At 52.4% G+C, this 13,927-nt stretch overlaps 1 protein-coding gene across 1 annotated transcript; it reads left to right on the top strand.

The window, feature by feature from the left end:
* Positions 1-444: 444 nt before the first annotated feature.
* On the top strand, positions 445-12,399 carry FBXL21P (Putative F-box/LRR-repeat protein 21). Its single transcript, XM_054168492.1, has 7 exons — positions 445-608; positions 4,000-4,095; positions 5,467-5,607; positions 7,981-8,432; positions 9,850-9,972; positions 10,211-10,382; positions 11,694-12,399. Exons 4-7 carry the CDS (start codon positions 8,061-8,063, stop codon positions 12,335-12,337), a joined length of 1,311 nt encoding a protein of 436 aa, XP_054024467.1. The 5' UTR covers positions 445-608; positions 4,000-4,095; positions 5,467-5,607; positions 7,981-8,060; the 3' UTR covers positions 12,338-12,399.
* Positions 12,400-13,927: the final 1,528 nt, after the last annotated feature.

Here is a 13,927-nt window from a genome sequence, read left to right as displayed (position 1 = left end):
AGGTTAGCAGGGCTGGGCTGAGAGGGAATGGCCTCCAGGTGCAGCAGGGGAGGTTTGGATTGGGTTTTGGGTTGTATTTATTTCCTGAAGCAGTGAGCAGGCTGCCCGGGGAAGCGGCGGATCCCTGTCCCTGAGCAGCTGTGTGGCCGCGGCCCTTGGGCACAGGGCCGGGCGGCTGCGGGGGCGCAGGGCTGGTGGTTGGACTCCACGGGCTGAGGCCTTTCCCAACTCCAATGGTGCTGCGCTTCTCCTCGGGGACGCAAAAGCCAGCGGGCAGGAAACAGGCACAGAGAGAGCCTGAGCAGGGGCAGGCTGCCTCCGGGGCCAGCCCCGGGGCCACCCCCGGGCCGGCCACCCCCGGGCCGGCCGGCCCCCCCCATCTTAGCGCGCGGGCGAGGCTCCGCGGGCGCGAAATGGCGGCGGCCGTCACATGGGGCTGGCGCGGCGGGGCGCCTGCGCGCGGCGGGGCCGGGGCCGCCGGCTCCTCCCCTCCGCGGGCGCTGGCGTGGTCAGGACGCTCGGCGGCCCGGCAGGCTTCGGGGCTCTTCGCGGCTGTCGCCCCCTGCTCTGCGGTCGGCCTTGGCCCTGCCACTGCGAGGGAAGCGGCGGTGAGCGGTGGGGCGGCGCGGGGGGAGCCCGGCCGGGCGCCGGGCGGGGAGAGGCCGCGGGGTTCCCGCCGGCGGAGGGGCCGGGAGGGCGGTCGCACGCAGAGCCTGAAGACCTTAATTCTCCCTGAGCCTTGGGGGAGCCTGACCTCAGCAGGCATCCCGCGTGCGTGTGGCCTTCGTAAAGCCTCAGCCCGAGGGGAGGTCACCGCCGCGGGCCGCGCTCGGGGCCGGCCGCGCTGCCCTCCCCCGGGGAGAGCTGCGGAGACGTCTCCGGGAGAGGCAATGCGCTGCGCCGGGCTGGCAGCCGCCTTCTGCCGAGACCCCAGGTGCAACGGGAGCTCGGCGCCTCGCGGGGTTTGGTGCGCTTCACGGCCGGCGTGTGCCCGCTCTGCGGCGGCTTGCTCCTGGCGAGGAGGACACCCGGCGGGAGCAGGGTGCTGGGGATGCTTGGAGCTGTCGGCTGGGGAATAAAGGTGGTACCCCCACCACCAAGCTCTTCACATGAAGAGCTTGAATGGCTTGGAAATCGGGTTGAGCTATGTCGAGAAATCCTGTAGAAATAATGGTTTAGGGTTGTTGGGTTTTTTTCTGCCATCTAAAGTTTGGGTAAGCCTCCCGGAGAAGAGCTGCGGAGCCTGGGATGTGTCGCTTAGCAGAACAGGCAGAGCCTTGGGTGTCGCTGGTGGTCCAGAAGCTGTTCAGCTGGGGCTGGCTTGCTCTGAAGGCAGTGCATCAGCAGGACAGCGAAATCTCGCCTAAGTGAGGCCGAGAGCGGCAGCGTGTTGGTGTTGGTCGGTTAGGACTGTTGCAGTCATTAGGATGTTCAGCCCAGTGCTACCTTTCTGAGCTTTTGTCTCGGGCGTTAGAAATGTGCCAGAGCCCTCCAGAGACGCGAAGGGAAAGCTTCATCTTGGAGCTGATCGCACTGATGGGCTAGATCTTCCGAGGCTGAAGATTAACATGCCTGCTCGAGTCGTGTTTTGAAACATGCTCTGCAATTGCATTGGAGGCTTGCATCAACAGTTGCAACAGCTTCCCGGCGCTGCCTTCCTCCTGTGCGGGGTCTGCTGCCCTCATTCCCCAGACGGACTCTGAGTGCCTTAAGGTTGTGGCCGTCGCTGAGCTGTGATCTCCTCAAGGCACTGCGATTAGTGTGAAACAGCTGTTAAAGGCGGATCCGTAAACCTTGTCTTCCAAGTGTTAGAAAGTTAAACGATCCCGGTGCCTGCTTTATCCCAGTGGATTCCCAACCTTAGTTATCTGACAGGGTCTTTTAATTTCTCGGGAGCTCCATTTCTGCTGGGTCCAGGGGGTTGTTGGTTTTCTCCTCTGTCGACTGGAAACCTGGGTTTACAGTGTTTTGTTTCATTAATTGCTGCTGGGTCCTGGTGCTGAGAACAGAGAGGCACGTCCAGATGGGAGGAAGCAGTTGTTTCTTTGTGGCTGAAGCGTGTGGTAGGTTGGGTTGTAGGAATGAAACCTCTGGTTTTGTTGTGTTTGCAGCGTGGGAAGGAGTGAGCAGCTGCCAGCTTCGCTCAGCTGCTGCTGACCACTTCTCAGAATCCCCTGCTGAGACCCCGTGTGCTGGGGGAGGTTTGAATGTCTTCCTTCTAGCAGAAGTTTCTGGTGGTGTTACCAGGGGAAGCTGCAGAAGCAATTATTTGACTGGATGTTTTTATTTGTTTTCCTGGATCCCTGTTGGGTGTTTTTTTGGTGGATCTGGGGTTGGTTTTTGTTTGGAGTAGAATAAATGTGCAGCTGTGCAGGATACTTCAGCAGAGGAGGCTGAAGGGTTTCTAGAGGGAAGCAGCTATGTAGCTCCAATGTTTGCTGCTTTGCACTGCTGAGGGTGTGTGAGCTCCCGAGTTACCAAAGTGTTTCCTTTCGAAGGGCTCTGCTGCTGCTGTTGGGTAACACTTTGGGTGACTCCCCAAGACTGCTGAACTGTTATTTGCACGACAAGCTTGTCTTTGGCTGCATCTCTGAACATCTCTGCTTCCATGAGCTGTGGTTTAAGCTGCTTGGAATGGTTCTGGAGACCTTAGACACTTGAAGGAAGAAGCATCCTTAGCCTGGGGGGCTAATTTAGCTGGGGCACCGATTGAGCTGGGGTGCTGCAGGAACACTCCTGCCTAATTGTTGTTTTGCTTGCAGGAACTTCCAGTGACTTTTAAACTCCAACAGCTACAATTTTGCTGCTTTCACCTGCAGTGTGGAAGTAGAAACTTCCTTCTGCGCTGCAGGGTTGTAGGCCAGGGCCCTGCGGGAGGAGCTCACCTCAGCAGGAGGTGCTCCGTGGGTAGCAGAGAGTATTCAGCTCTTGCAGGTAACCACCCCACACCTTCAGAAGCCTGCTGATGATTGTAGCTAGCCTTGAGGAGCAGCACTAATAGGCCTGTTGATGCAGTTCTTGCTACAAAAGGGTGTTCCTGTGCTTTGCTTGATTTGCAGGTGTACTGTTGGCAGTTACTTTGCAGCCACAGTGAGAAGTGTTGGGAAGGATACTGAAATCCTGAGGTTAGAAGAGCTGCCAGGGTGTGCTGTGCCCCTCTGGCCATGACAGTTTGTCATGAAGAAGAGTTCAGTAGCGTGGTGTGGTTTTTAAGAGTGATGTTTTTGGGAGGTAAAGGTTTGAGTGGTTGCTTAGGATGGGGGAAAGTGAAACACAGACTGAGCTGTAAGGCAATATTGGAAGAAGGCAGGTAGGGGACTTGTGATGTGAGCCTCCTAGATGTGGTTCGTGATGCACACACCAGGCTTCCCAGGCTGTCATCTGCCTTCTGGGAGCTCATAATGAGGGAGGAGGCTGCAGGCTGGGTGGTTTGTTGTTGCTGAGCCGCAGCTCCTGTCTCGCTCCTTGCCCTGCGAGGGTGCAGCCAGGGCTGTGCCGGGTGGGGACTCGGTGGGTGGTAGCAGGCTTTGCCATGTGGCCTCTCTGTTTTCTTCATTCTCAGGTAGCTCCCTAGGCCAAGAGCCAGCCTGGCCAGTGAAGGGAGAAAAACATTCTGGTGTGTTTTTGTTCCCCACGTTTTCCATGGCTCTTGGACTGCTTTGGTGTTTGCAGAGACTGTTGTTTACCCGAAGTTTGCTGCTCGTGGTAACGATTGAGACTGCAAATATTGACTGACTTACTGTTTGCACTGTGCTGCTGGCCAGTGCACTGCAATTGCAGCTGCAGCCCTTGCTTGCTGCCCAGCAGTGTGGTGTTTCATCTGAGCTCACCTTTGGGTGGCTGGGGTGGTACTGCAGCGTGGGATGAGCCACCTGGTGCTAGGATGGTGCCTTCAGGCTGCAGCTGTGTGAACTGTTGCCACCCTGTTGTCCTGGTGTTTTCCCATGGCTTGTTCTTCTCAAAACTAATCAAGCTTCTTGTGGCATTTTACCCGGACAGGAGGGGAAGTCAGACAGATGCTCGTGAGTGCCCCATGGCTGCAGCTGCCTCGGTTCATTCCTTTGTTGCCCAGTGTAACTTGGAAGCGTTCGTTAGGTAAGGAAGCTGCTTCAAAGTGTCTCTTGGAGTTTATAAACTTGCACTGAATATGCTTGTGTTGAACCTTGGAGTTGCGTGGCAGTGTTTCCTGCTCTGTTACAGTGTTGTTTGTGTTTTCTGTCTGTGTGTCCTTACAAACCTGCCCTCTGTGCCTTGGAAACTGACAGTGCTGCAAATGAATCTGGTGTGCCTCGCAGAGGTAGCGACGGGGCGGTCTGCTGGCCTGGCAGCAGCAGACGTGATGCTGCCAACTGTCTCTGCAGTAAAAGGCCACCATAAATTACAGGCTGCTGAGTGTCTAAGAATAGATCAAGCATGACTACTCAGCTCTTAAATTTTGGTGTCTGAGCTGAGCCACAGCATTGCTGGCACCGATTTCGGGCCTTGGGTTGGGTTTTGGCTTAGGAGGTGGGGGCCTGCTTCTCTTGTGTTGCTAGTGCACACATGTGCTGCACCTCTGGTACACTTCATACCTGATACTAACAGGAAGGTTCTTCACATGACCTCAGAGAACCTAAAGCCTCCTGTCTCCCATCTTGTAAAGAAAAAGAGAAGCTCAGTGTTAGGAGGTTTTGGGAGACGTTCTTGCTGGCTGAGCACAGTACCTTGCCAACCCCTGCAGGTCCCAGCTCTGCTTGCCACTTCAAACCTGCCATGCTTCCCTGAGGTGGATTTTGCTGCTGCTCTAGCTTTCTGTTAAACCACCTTCAAAGCCTGTAAAATGGGGAACAGAGTTTGGAGGCTTGGGGTGTGCTTTCCTGCAGCAGGCCAAGATACTCTGTCATACTTAAGAACAGAGCAGCTTTCAGTAGTGCTGAAAACTGCCATGAGTATGTGGGAGGATCTTTGTGCAGCATTACAGACGGAGCTTAATTAGCCCAAATGGCTTGTGTCCTGTCGTGATAATCACAACACTCAGCTTACTCCACAGGGGTGGTCCCTGGCATGTGTAGAGCCAAGATTCCTTCCTTTGTAAAATGTTCAAAGTCCTGTCTTTAAGCCTTAGCCCTTCTAATTCAGGTGCTTTTGGTTCATGCTTCTTGTCCAGCTTAGTCACTTCTTTGGGTAAGCTTGAACGAGGCAGAGGTTTCTCTCTGCTGCTTGAGAGCACTGTCGTGACAAAAATGGTTCAGAATGCAAAACAACCCCAAAGCAGGTTTATGCCAGACTAGGGCACCTTCCTGTTAGTTAAATGATGCCTTTCAGGGCAGGTTTGGTAAGACTGGCTGCTGTGCTTGTCGCTTCCACGACTGCCTTGCAGTTCAGAGCGTGCTGCTCCTCCCAGGCTGTCCCAGAAGCCAGGTCAGTGCCTCCCGTGGGGCTCCCAGACCTTGCAGAGCACTGCTAATGTGGTCTGTGGCTTCACAGGTCAGTTCATCTTCTGGGATCCATCCCTGCCTTCTGGTTAAGGAAGCCAGGCACACATACAGGATGACTCAACAGTGGGATGGATGTTCAGATGCCAGAAAGGTGCTGGTGACTTGACAGGAACTTCCACATTCTTTGGAGGTATGTGTGCATGTAAAGCTCTCACTGAATACTGCCTGCATTGTGTCCCATGAAATAATCATTGCTTCAGCTGTGTTTTACAGTAGATACTGTTTGGAGTTGGAGTGTTCAGAGCAAAATGCTCTAGTTTTTCCTTCATGGTTGGTAAAACCACTGTGGAATCTCTTTTCTCTGGCTTCACATCCCACAGTGAATATAGCACAGTGTTGCTAGGTTTAAAGCAGTGCAATACAGAGTACTGAACACAGGAACTCTGGAGTTAACCTGGCAGCAAGAGAAAGTTCCCTCCATCTTCCATCAGAAAGAGCACAGACACCATGGATGTGCCCCTCCTGCTTCGTCACCTCTCCTCATCCCTCCCTGCACTGGGGATGCTGCATCTGCCCTGCAGCCTGGCTTGTGGTTCAGGGCAATGCCCTCTCTGGTGGTACTTACCTGCCAGAATTTCCTTGTGGGAGCCAAAGCAACACCCTTGAAGCTCAAGTTAGCTTCAAATAAGAAAATGGCAGTGTGTTGGGTTTTTCCCTCAGGAACTTTATTTCTTCCTGAGATGGTGCAGCTTTGCAGGGGCCTAGAAAAGCACAGAGAAGCTTCTCAGGCAGAGGGATTGGGTTATTTTCAGTTCTTGCCTTAGGAAACAGCTACATTTATAATGGCTCCCAGGGAAGAGAGGGGATAAAAACAACCCAGCAGATACTTGACTGGCAAGGTTTGTAGCCTTTGCTAAATTTAGCAAGGCTGTGAGCAAGTGGGAGAGAGAGTTATGTAATGGCTAATTGCTGCATCCAGGCAGGATGCTCTGGAAGGTCCATTCCTGGTGTGACTTAAAGCCCACAGAAGCCATAAAATGTGCTTGTGTGGGTGATAATGTGATGACACGGGCTGGTAGCAGGATATTTAGTCCTGCTGAGCTTGCATCTTCATCACATTAGTAGCACAGCTCTGTTTTGGAGCAGGGTGTTCTCCCTCCTGCTTGGCTTGCTGCCTGTGTGTGTTGGTGTAAGGCACAGGAGTCTGGCCGGGGGAGAAGAGCTTCTCCAGTATCACTCAGTGTTTCTTGTTTATCTTCCTGCATATACTGCCTGTCCCTGTCAGGAACAGAACTTGGGTGAAGTGACCTTTAAAGAGACTGAGAGAAGATTTCTGGTGACTGCTGGAGCAAATTCCTTGCTGTTGAGCTGGTTTGTGAGGAGGACAAAGCGCAGTGAAGCTGCTCATGGGAGCAGCTCTTGATTGACTGGCTGGGCTGTTCTTTCCCATGTGCCTTCTTGTAATGCAAATGGAGTGGAACTTGCATGTCAGACCCCTCATCAGCCACACAGATCAGGGTTTATGCATTGGGGGAAATGCCAGATGCATTCTTGCTGGGGCAGTCTGTGTCCTGGCAGCTGTTTCTGGGTTTGGGGTGGGGTTTTTCATGTGCATAATGGAGGTACCATGGAAAAGTCTCAGTCCAGAAAAAGCCATGCTGTGAGGCTTGCTGGGGAAGATTGTTCAGTAAAGACAGACAGCAAGGTCTGCTTGTTCTTGAAGAATGCATGGGTGCACTGAAAATTCAGCTTCAGGCTGGCTGGGAAGGGATGAAGGTCTGGCTGAACAGCTAATTAGTAGGCTGTTTGAGAAGGGGCCTGCTCCTGCTGTCAGATGAAGGAAATGGCATTGGAAACAGTTAAGGCTTGCTGAGAACTGCCTGAGCTGCACTGCTCCAGCATGTGGAAGTAGAGCTTTTCCTTGTGCTGCTCTTACCTCAGCTCTGCTGCACACAGCAAATGCTTCTCCGTGAAAGAGCTTGATGCAGTTTGCTGGGTGCCCCTGGGCATTCCAGGGGTGCTGTCCTCTTCCCCTGCTGAAAAACAGCAGGTGAACTGTACTCACTGTGCCCTGCTTTGATAAGTGCTCCTGAAGCTTTTTGTTGTTACTTGCACAAACATTTTCCCTCTGCCTGGCAGGGTTTAAAACCAAACCACAAAGGCACCGAAGCAAAGCAGTGGGGGAGATGAGCAAAGCTTTTGGTTCTGACTCTTGTGAACACCTGATCTAAGCTGAGTGGTGTGTGAAAGGAGTTTGTGTTGGGGTCTGTAGCTGACAAAATTCTTCCAGAGATCACATAGGTTGAGACTGAACTGCTGTGAAATGCTGTTGAACCTTACAGAGTGCTTTGTGTGTGTGGAATGCAGTAGAGTCAAACCAAGCACAGGGTGAGAGGCACTGAGCAAACGGCTCCTGGCTCGTGTCTGTGCGCTGGAGATTGCCATAGGGACCTATCTTTTGTCATAGTAACGTGCTAGATTTAATTTCTACTACCTTGTCATCTCCTGCTGTGTTTCCTCTGCCTTCTCTCCCTCCCTCCCCTAACCTTGTGTCTCTTTCCAGAGCCCTGCTGCAGGTGAGCCCTGGTGGGGAGCGGTGCAGCGGGAATACATCCCATCCTTCCAGGGGCTGAAAACTCCACCATGAAGAGAGCTAGGCAGAAGCCTGAGGTGGAAAATGAAGCTCCCCAAACATCACAGAAAAGCAAAAAACAGAAAACTTCTTTATGTGGCTCAGTGCTTGGTGGCTCTGCCCTGCACAGCTCTCTGGACTGGGGCAGCCTCCCCCACCACGTCATCCTGCGCGTCTTCCAGTTCCTGCCCTTAGTCGACCGGGCCAGGGCTTCTTCTGTCTGTCGAAGGTGGAACGAGGTTTTCCACATCCCAGACCTCTGGAGGAGATTTGAGTTTGAACTGAACCAGCCAGCTACTTCTTACTTAAAGTCTACCCACCCTGATCTCATTCAGCAGATTATCAAGAGGCACGCGGATCATCTGCAGTACGTCAGCTTCAAGGTAAGCCTGGGATGAATGGAGGCCGCTGCTGTCGCCTTACTCTGCTTGCTGTCTGCAGTCCCTCTAGGTCACTTGGCTCGAGTCTTCAACCTGGCATGTCCTGGGTTTCAAAAGGCATCTCCTGCAGCAGCTGATTTCCATGCATGTACATAGCTTGCTTCAATTCTCTCCACCCCAATCCCAATTCATTAAAGAGCTGAAGCCATGCTGTCCAGCTCAGGACATCTGGGAAGTGCAGCTTTGGGAATCTCTGCCAGTGGCACTCTGCCTGCTCCAGCAGGTTGTTGTGCCAGGAAATGCTTCTCACACAAGAAATAAAGTGTGTGTGTAATTCATTTGCAGAACAGGGCACTCCAGTGAGCAATGACTGACAATTCAGATCCATGCTTTGGACAAGTCTGAGTAAGGGAGGAACCTGCTGTGGCTGTATTCATGCTTCACACAGAAGGACATAATGAAGTGCCAAGGAACTTGCTTTCAGTATGGGCTGTGTTTGCAGTCTCAGGATTCCATAAATACAGATTGCTTTCACTGGAATACTTGGTGCAGTTCAGGCTCTCTGAGAAAATCATAGCTGGAGCTACAGGTGATGTGTTCCCTGGTTTGCACTCACTTCTCCTTAGAGGAGGTCACAGCTCTGAGCTGTGAAGGAAAAGCAGCAGAGAAAATGGATGTTGAAGCTAGGATGAAAACCACAAACGTCTTTCTCAGCCCTGGGAGCAGTTTTGCACTTGGAGGCATTGGGATTTGGTTGTGCAGCAGTTCCTGGTATTTAGGAGCTGCTGATCCTTCAGCTCCTGCACCTCATACATCACTTACACACACACATTGCTTACTCTGCTGGCAATAAATTGCCTTTCTAATGTCTTCATGCAACTTCATGCTTTTTCAGCTGCTTCTTTATCATGCCAGCTGCCAGAGGGGAGATGGTCAGATGAAATAGTGATTGGTCATGAGTTAGCTGTCAGGTTTACAGGTGAGCTCAGTTCACTATTCAAGATGCACAGGGGGAGCCCCTGCAGGTACAATGGATGAGTTTGCTGCAGTAGGTCTGGGCTGTCTCAGGTGGGGATTTTCAGTTCTAGGAGGCTGGAGTTGGCCTTTTAAATAAGGTGCATCCATCCAGTGTCCTCACACCAGCACCAGCTGCAGTTCTTCAGGAAGCCATGAGGCTCTTGGAAGAGACAGCTCAGCTCTCTCTGTACCCAGCAGTCCTGCTCAGGAACATTTCCTGATAGCAACTCTCCTGATCCCTTTCTTGTCTCTTTCTTATCAGTGTTGCTCTTTGTCCTCTGGGTAAATGAAGGCTGCTGCAGTACAGCTGCCTGGGTGTGCAGCTTGCAGCCTTGGCTGTCCACATGCTGCTTTTTCAAGAGTGATAAAGAATGACTTAGTGATTTTTAAATTGCCTTTGTAGGTTGATAGCAGTACTGAGTCAGCAGAGGCAGCCTGCAACATCCTCTCTCAGTTGGTAAACTGCTCCATCAAGACACTGGGTTTGATTTCTACAGCAAAACCAAGCTTCATGAATGTCTCCAAGGTAATCTTCTACCACCTGTAACTAGGGCAACTTAATTAACCCTTAAACCACTTCAGCTTTGCAGAGTCATGGAATCATAGACTGGTGGGGTTGGAAAAGCCTCTTGAGGTGAGTTTTGTACTTTCTGTGCATGCAGAGCCTGGGGTTCTTTTAGTCTGGCAATTAAAGATCCACATCCTAAAGTTTGTGAAGCCTTTTAATAAGGTGGTTTCCCCCCTCTTCTGCTTCCTCCAAACAGGCTCATTTTGCTTCAGCACTGACAGTAGTGTTTGTGAACTCCAAGTCACTGTCATCAATCAAGGTAGATGACACACCCCTGGATGATCCTTCCTTGAAGGTTCTTGTTGCTAACAATAGTGATACTCTGAAACTGCTGAAGATGAGCAGCTGTCCTCATGTGTCCCCTGCTGGTGAGTAGTCAGTGTACCTGAAAAATGCAGCAGTAAAGTGTCATGAAAGCACAGTCAGTGTGTAGTCTGAAACAAGTTACTTCTCAAACTTGTAGTACCCTTCTGGGTCTCTTAGCAGAGGCCTCTTGTTGGGGTAGCCTTGGCTTTGGGCAGTTGGAAGGTGAAGAAGGTCTTTGTGTTGTGGAGGGGGCTGGATTACTGAAGGTGGAGATCCTCCTTGCTTGACTGCATCTGCTGGGCATTGCATTTACATTCTTCTCAGCTGCTTCAGTGCTTCTGACAGGCCTTGAGAAGGAGCAGCCTCCAAAATCAGTGCAGGCCTTCTGCATGCATTCCAAGGAGCTGATGTTCATTGCAGGTTCTGTGTCAGGGGGACCACGCATGAGCAGCTTAACAGGTGTGGCTTGGGGACTTAGCTGCCTGGTGTTGTGTGGGAGCACTCAGCCTCCCTGAGCTGTGAATCAGCTGCTGCTTGATGGGTAAAGGACATGGAAGCAGTTGTCAGTAACTGGTTTGCAAGGTGCTGTGAGCTTAAATTTAGGAGCACCAGTGTTAATCATTCCAAGCTGGATTCACAAACACAGGGAGTGTGTGGGAGTAGCACGAGATTGAGCCTCTCAGCTCCTGCAGTGCCCTCCTGTGTCCGGGTCTGGTGGGATCAGCTTGCTTATTTCAGCACTATTGAAGGCCTCACTGCCTTTGAGATGCAGGCTTGTAGGTTGCTCCTTGCTTACCTTCCTCCTCAAACCCAGGTGTCAGGGAGAGGGAGTCTGGATCTGGCCTCTTTGCTGTGTTCTTTTCCAGAGGCCACCCATGGTGGTTTGATCTGTGTGCTTTGTGCTGCAGCAGGCCAGGAGCAGCTGTGTTGCTTAGCTCTGTGTTCAGGGAAGGAGCTCTTCTAGCATAGCTCTTCAACCAGGTTGCTGTTGGTCACTCAGAGTGCTTGGATAAATGCTGAGGGAAGGAGCAGCAGGGAAGGGAAGAGCAGCGATTTCAGCTCAATCTTGACCTGTTTGCAGTTGCTTCCTCACAGCTTGAGGAAGTTCTGCACAGGTGAAGGGCAAAGAGGAGTCAAGATAGGCAGGCCCGAGAGGAATGCAGCTACTTAGATTTGCCTTTTTTGCTGACATGTATTTGTGGCCAAAGCCTCATAAAGGGATGTGGCTATCTAAGCCTTTACAGCCTCTGATGGGTTTGGCTGTAGGCACGGCCATTCAGGCCGGCAGAGCTCGTCCTCCAGTGGCCTGTGCAGCCAAAGGCCAGGCCCAGGTTCCCTTTTCTTCTCGCAGAGCCATTCCTTTTGCTCCCCAGGGATCCTCTGCGTCGCTGACCAGTGCCACGGGCTGAAGGAGCTGGCTCTGAACTACTACATCCTAAGCGACGAGCTGCTGCTGGCGCTGTCCAGCGAGAAGCACGTGGACCTGGAGCACCTGCGCATCGACGTGGTGAGCGAGAACCCCGGGCAGGCGCGGTTCCACACCATCAAGAAGCAGAGCTGGGACGCGCTGCTGAGGCACTCCCCCAAGGTCAGCATCGTGATGTACTTCTTCCTGTACGAGGAGGAGTTCGACGCCTTCTTCGGCGAGGAGACGCCGGTGACGCACCTCTACTTCGGGCGCGCCGTCAGCAAGGCGCTGCTGGGCCGCGTCGGCCTGCACTGCCCCCGCCTGGTGGAGCTGGTGGTGTGCGCCAACGGCCTGCAGCCGCTCGACGAGGAGCTGCTGCGCATCGCCCAGCGCTGCAAGCACCTCACCGCCATGGGGCTGGGCGAGTGCGAGGTCACCTGCAGGGGCTTCCTGGAGTTCGTCAAGATGTGCGGGGGCAGGCTCGCCCAGCTCTCCATCATGGAGGAGGTGCTGATCCCGGACAGCGACTACACCTTGGACCGCCTCCGCCTGGAGGTCTCCCAGCACCTCGGCAGGATGTGGTTCCCTGACATGATGCCCACCTGGTGACCCCGGGGCTGGGGCGCTCGGGGGTGTTGCTTTCTATGCAAACAAAGAGCTTGAAAAGGCAAGGTGCTTCCCAGATGTGTGGGTTTCCACCTTGAGGAGGCAATGGCAAAGCCGTGCTGGAGCCTTGAGGCTGTGCTCAACCAGAAGAGAGCTGAAGCGTGCTCCTGCCAGGATGCCTGTGGTCTGCTGGTGCTTCACACCTCAGTGAACTTGGGCTTCTCTGAGCTTCAGCTTCCATGTCCCACGCACATGAAAGTTTGGGGGGCTCTCGTGTCTCTCTTTAGTCTTTTGACCTAGGCAGAAGGGGGCTAGAGAAACTTTCCTTTAGCAGATGCATCTTTGCAGGCAGCTGGGATCCACCTTGGAATTCAGTATTATTTGTCAGGCTGGGGGTTTTGTGCAGCTGTCTTTCAAAGTCTGTAAAAGCTTGTACATGAAAACACCCAGAGCAGCTCAACTCCAGCCTAGCTGAAGCTGCTGCCAGTGGATCAAAATGCTGTGGTAAATAAGCTCCTGCTTGCAACAAGCTTCCCAGCTTCCAGTAGCACTTTAATTTTGTCCCACTAGCTGAGCTGCAAAGACTGTGGTGTTGTACAGCGTGTTGGGTTTTGTCTTCTGGGCCAGGAAAGGATGTTGAAGTGAATGAATTGAAAAGCTGCAGTTCCAGGCTGGTTGCTGAGTGACAAAGCACTTTGGAAACCACCAAAGAGTATTGGGAAATAGCTCCTGGATTCGGGGAGAGTTCAGAGCTTGGAGTGACACAGGTTGATGTCTGAATGCCATTCCATGCTCCATTGCTAAGAGAGAAGGAGAATCTGAAGTGGATGGAGAGAAGGAAGGGTCAAGCTGCATGCAGTTGTGTTTGAGCACTTCCTGTCTGTACTCAGAGATTTGAAGCACTTCAATCATTTGCCAGTTAGAGGCCCAAAGGGCCTTGCAGCAAGCTTGCCTGTGTCCAGCAGAGCCCCCAGTTTCTAGAGTGAGGGCTGCAGGAGAGGACCCTGGGACTTCTCTTGTTGAATGTTTGTTGCTACTACTTTTGGGGGTTTTGAGGCAGAAGATTTTTATTTTACTTCTTAATTTTCCTGGAAGGGGGAGGGGGAGTTGATACCAACTGGAGGATGTACTTTTGCATTGCCCTTTTGCACACTGTAGACTGGACTGCATTCTGGACTAATCTTGCTGCCATTATTTCCATGCTGCACCTGTTTCATCTTCCTCTTCATCATGAGAAGTCTGCATTTGGTCTGCTGCTGGGGTTTGTCCCCTCAGACAGAGCAGCAGTTTCTTCCACACTTCTCCACTGCTCAAACAGCAGCTGCAGAGTTAAACCACCATTGTCTTGGAGAGATTTATCCCAGTGGCAAGCTAAAGGCTCTAAGGTAACATAGAATGCTGCTCTGCATCAGTGATGTTGTTGCCTGCTGCACAGTGAAGAAGCATCTGGCTAGTACTTGAGACCCAAGCACTTGCTTCCATAATCAAGAGGATTCCAATTCTCTCTTACACAACAGACTGAAGTGTTTCTGAACAGTGTTTGGGTTGAGAGGTGTGGTTTGCTTTACATGTCAGCAAATAAAGTGATTGTTA

The sequence above is a fragment of the Dryobates pubescens genome, chromosome 16 (assembly GCF_014839835.1).
Source record: "Dryobates pubescens isolate bDryPub1 chromosome 16, bDryPub1.pri, whole genome shotgun sequence".
NCBI lineage: Eukaryota > Metazoa > Chordata > Aves > Piciformes > Picidae > Dryobates > Dryobates pubescens.
This window is presented reverse-complemented; position numbering and strand designations above follow the sequence as displayed.